Source organism: Solanum tuberosum, unplaced genomic scaffold (genome assembly GCF_000226075.1).
Source record: "Solanum tuberosum cultivar DM 1-3 516 R44 unplaced genomic scaffold, SolTub_3.0 scf00017, whole genome shotgun sequence".
In the NCBI taxonomy this organism is placed as follows: domain Eukaryota; kingdom Viridiplantae; phylum Streptophyta; class Magnoliopsida; order Solanales; family Solanaceae; genus Solanum; species Solanum tuberosum.
Window position 1 is genome coordinate 661139 of NW_006238943.1, and position 4391 is coordinate 665529.

The following is a 4391-nucleotide window of genomic DNA, read 5'->3' on the forward strand; positions in this document are numbered from 1 at the left end:
GTACTTTGGGCATGTCAATATTTAATTCTCTATTTTAATGGTCAATCTGAAATTGGAAAAATGACCAGAAACTATGTGGGGAAATAAATGAATGGTCTAGGATAAGCAAATAAAGTAAACACCTGTTGTAGAAAATGGAAAGGAACATTCATTTCTCACCCACTTTTGTCTCCTTCAGATGTTTTTTCAAATTATATTAATGTGAAATTTGTTCATCTTTTTTTTTATATCAAAAAGGTATAACTTCAACTAATATTAGGATCTATTGAAAATATTCTCTTTATTTCATGAAAATTAGAGATAATTTATGTGTAAATCCTACTTTTCTCAGATTTCACTTGTGAAATTACAGACTTGGTAAGATGTATTAGAGAATCTAATCCATATATCATACATGATATTATTTAATCCTTTGTTTGGTAAGATTTTCAGCATATGGATAACTAAGTATAAGTTATACACTTTATAATACTGAATAAAATGCATAACTAATACATAACAAATTATGATAATAGTAACAGATGTGCTTATTAATACATGGATAAGCCTGGTCAAAGACAAAACTGTCTTTAATATACCAAATTAAATATAAAAAATAATCTCAACATTAATAATACGAGACACTTTATTCAATATTTTTATTATAAGATCTATCAAACGACCCCTCAACTAATTACCAAAAACAAAACAACAATTGAAGCATTGCTTGCCAACCCAATTATGGTTAGGTTTTCATCAAATCAATGTGATTTCTACTTTAATCAGACTCCACTCGCCCAACCTCTATGAGGTAATGAGATGACATGAAAAAAAATAACCAAGGCAACTTATGTGCTCTTTTCAACCGATTCAGTATTTAAACTCTATGAATTCGACCTTTAAAGTTTTTCAATATTGAATCTGTTATATTATATTTTTAGAATCATAAGTTTATATCCATTACTTATACATCAAATTTATATTCAGAGATGGAAGTACTGAATTCATATTAACTTGATCTTATATCTTTCAAGAATAATATTTAATTTAAAATTAAAAAAAATCTTCTTTACTTTTATAATTTTTGTATCGAGTCAAAATAGATCGAACAAATTAAAACGAATGGACTAAGAAATATTCATTTGACTAGAAGCACTTGGGTAAAAGTATTCATTAAAGTTTTCACGTGGGGTTTCCATTGACATCGCCGTATGAATGGGTGAGTTTCATTTATGTCTAAACTTTCATTAATGGTTTCTTTGACTACAAACACTTTGGTAAAAGTATTCATTAATCCCATTGAAATGTGGATTAAAATAATTCTTAGTGATGAAATTAATGCATCACGTTAATTAATAATTATTTCAACAGTTTTATTACTAATCCCAATAAGTGGAACATTGAATATAATGGGTAATTAATGCTTAGCACAACACACGGATAACTTATTCTAAATAAAATCAAATAACCTTATTTTTTGCCAGAATGATATTTTATCTTTTTAAATATTTTTACCCTTTTAACTTTAATACTTTTTAACTAAAAAAATGAAAAAAAGATCAATTTATTTTAAAATAAAAAAATATTATAGTTTTTTTTAATTTTCTGACCATTTAGCACTTTCCCTTTTGTGTATATTAGTACATGTTGATTCTCCTGAATTTGATTGGTAAATTATGATTAGCCTGAAATCTGGTTTGGTCCATCAAAAACAACCTTGTGACCAATAAACGTCATTTTATTGTCGTTTCAAAGTCATAAAATACGAATTCATGATTTTGGGTATTTTTTTCTACATGAATTAATTTTCCTGAATATGATTAGTGAATTCCAATTGGTCTCAGATTTGATCAGTCTACCTACCAATATTCACCGTGGCAAGCACCATTTTATTTTATTTTGAACATTTCGAGGTTATTAAACAAAAAAAAAATCATAAATTTGGGAAATTTTTACGGTAATATTATATGTTATTTTTTAAAAATTTGTTTGACGAACTCCTATCGGCTTGGAATTTAGCCGATCCATTAAAACCGACATGGTGACCAATACTCACCATGACAACTGTTATATTTTTTACATTTCAAGATCATGAAACATGAATTCATTATTATAGACATTTTGTGTCTATTGTTTTTTCCTGAATTTGATTTAGAAATTTGACAATCCATCGAAACAGCCAAGTGACTAGCAACCAAACGACCCCTTATTGTTCTTAATCCATATCGTTAAAAAGTAGATTTTGGTGAGACCATTTATAGTAGTAACACAAAGTTACTACTCTCCAATATATATATATATATATATATATATATATATTTCAATGGAATAGTATATTCTGCTACTACGAACAGAGTTGCAATGGTCATACCTGCTTGGCCAAATTTTCTTCATGTGTTATTTTGCTTAAGCTTGCATGCTTTTCTACCTTCATCATACACAAGTAGTACATGGTGAAGAACACTTACGAGGCCTGGGTTAGCTTAGTTTTTCTTTTCTTATCCAAAGAATCAAATACGCGATACATGAATATCAAGGCAAGAGAAAATAGAGTTCACATAGTCTCAACAAGGCAGCCTTTTACGCCTGCTCTTAATGGGATGGAGAACTGAGATTACTCCAGAATCCATACAACTACAGAAAGATGACAAAGTCAGACAAGAAACCAAAATTTTTTTACAATGAAATCATAACCTGAATTATAATAAACATAAATAAGAGTAACAATAATTAATTGGTGACAAACCTTACATTAGCCTATTGTTTGATCCCAATTGTAACCAAAGTACACTGTACACATGTGCTTGCATAACTCACCAATCGATAGTAGTTGGGGATCCTGGCTATTAGCTCTGGATTCCAGGTTTTCAATAGATCTCCACAGTTATTCCGACACTGCAACTTCTTGGTCAACCCTCCAGTAGTTTGCATCGTTGTACTCCTTTGTTCCTGCCCCACCATCATCTGTGCTCTCCTTTTCTGGTACCTTAGGAACAATGCTCCTTTTCAATGGAGCGGCTTCGCCAACAATCCCCTCTTTAAGAGCATGTTCCATCGCCTTCTCAGTACCTTCCAATTCCACGCCGACAAATTCAACATCCTCTTCAAATAAAGAATGAACAGTGGTTGTTTTCTGACTAGAATCAGATCCTGAACTTTTGCTAGAATCAGGAGATGAGACACCATTTGGAATAGATTCTCCACTACAACTAGTAGTGGAATTAAGTGGTGGAGTTCCTATTTCCCCTGGATTGGCAAGATGGTCAGCGGAGTTGCTATGGTCTACAAATGGGTTGACGGTGGATCCACCAACTTGAAAATTTGAGGCATCCCCCCATGCTACCCATTCAGGCATAGACCTGTCTCCAAAGGGGTCATCACTCCCTGATGTCTCGAACGTCATGTCAGTTGCGGTGTCTGCTTTCTCATTCTGTTGATTAAAGTCCCCATCATTACCAGAATTGGCTATGCTGAACCCATTAAAGGGGTTCGAACTAGAGTTGGGTGTTGCATTAGAATTTTTGCTCTCAGCCAATTCATCCTCCTCTCCAACTACCACTTCATCATCACTATTGCTGTTGCTACTATTTGACATTCCATTGAGGTTAATATCCTCCATCACATCAGCAGGTGAGGTGCTCATAGAAGTATCACCAATTCTATCATCTTGGAATGCAAACCAATTTGAATTTGTGAACAAACTGCTGCAGAAGTGGAGGGCGGGAAAAAAAGGAAAGGTAGACATTATACAAACAGTAGCGAGTCGTAACATATAAAACTGAAAGATATTACAACTCTGAAAGCCTAGACATCTTGTATAAACTATGGCATGTTAGGTTGTTATACATCCGCTCGTAAGAGATGGATGTTCCTTGTCCTGACCTTTAGAAGTATTAAGAGTTCCAATTAGTTGACCGTTGTTTTCAACGACCTATTCATCTTTAAAGACACTGGAAGAACCAAAGAAATGAAGAGCCACATTTACCATAGTCAAATAATTGGAAAGAAATACATTTTTCTCTTTCGTCATCTATATGCCTTCTCTTTTTTCACTTTCATTTCTAGTAGCATATGTGCTCAAGTGATTCCGTGACTTAAAAAAACATGGAAATTTGAACTCACCTCCCCTGATCATCTGCCAACCTTAGGGATGATATCACAACTTCAGCAGACTCGTCATCAAAATAAACATCCTACAATGGCATGAACATAACACGGTGAGGAACACCAAGGCAAGTGATAACAAATGGCAAATGCAATAATGATCGATAATATATCCACAAGGAAGACTGCTTAATCAGGGATATGGAACTACTGACCTCATCATCTCGATCGAGAGCTCCACGCCCCTGGAAAATGCAAGAAAGACCGTGAGTGAACAGACACTGAAAGTCGACCCCCCCCCCCCGCAA

At 33.5% G+C, this 4391-nt stretch overlaps 1 protein-coding gene across 3 annotated transcripts in view; it reads right to left on the minus strand.

The window, feature by feature from the left end:
- Positions 1–2511: 2511 nt before the first annotated feature.
- Positions 2512–4391, minus strand: part of LOC102587535 (serine/threonine-protein phosphatase 6 regulatory subunit 3-like) — an 11739-nt gene continuing 9859 nt past the window's right edge. For 2 of the 3 annotated variants that reach the window (XM_006340129.2, XM_006340127.2), the window contains exons 17-19: positions 4299–4328; positions 4102–4172; positions 2512–3683 (exon numbers count right to left, since the gene is read on the minus strand). In XM_006340129.2, the coding sequence (XP_006340191.1) occupies positions 2864–3683; positions 4102–4172; positions 4299–4328 (921 nt within the window). In that variant the 3' untranslated portion in view covers positions 2512–2863. The remainder of the gene's footprint in view (positions 3684–4101; positions 4173–4298; positions 4329–4391) is intronic. The other variant, XM_006340128.2, reaches the window with a different exon arrangement.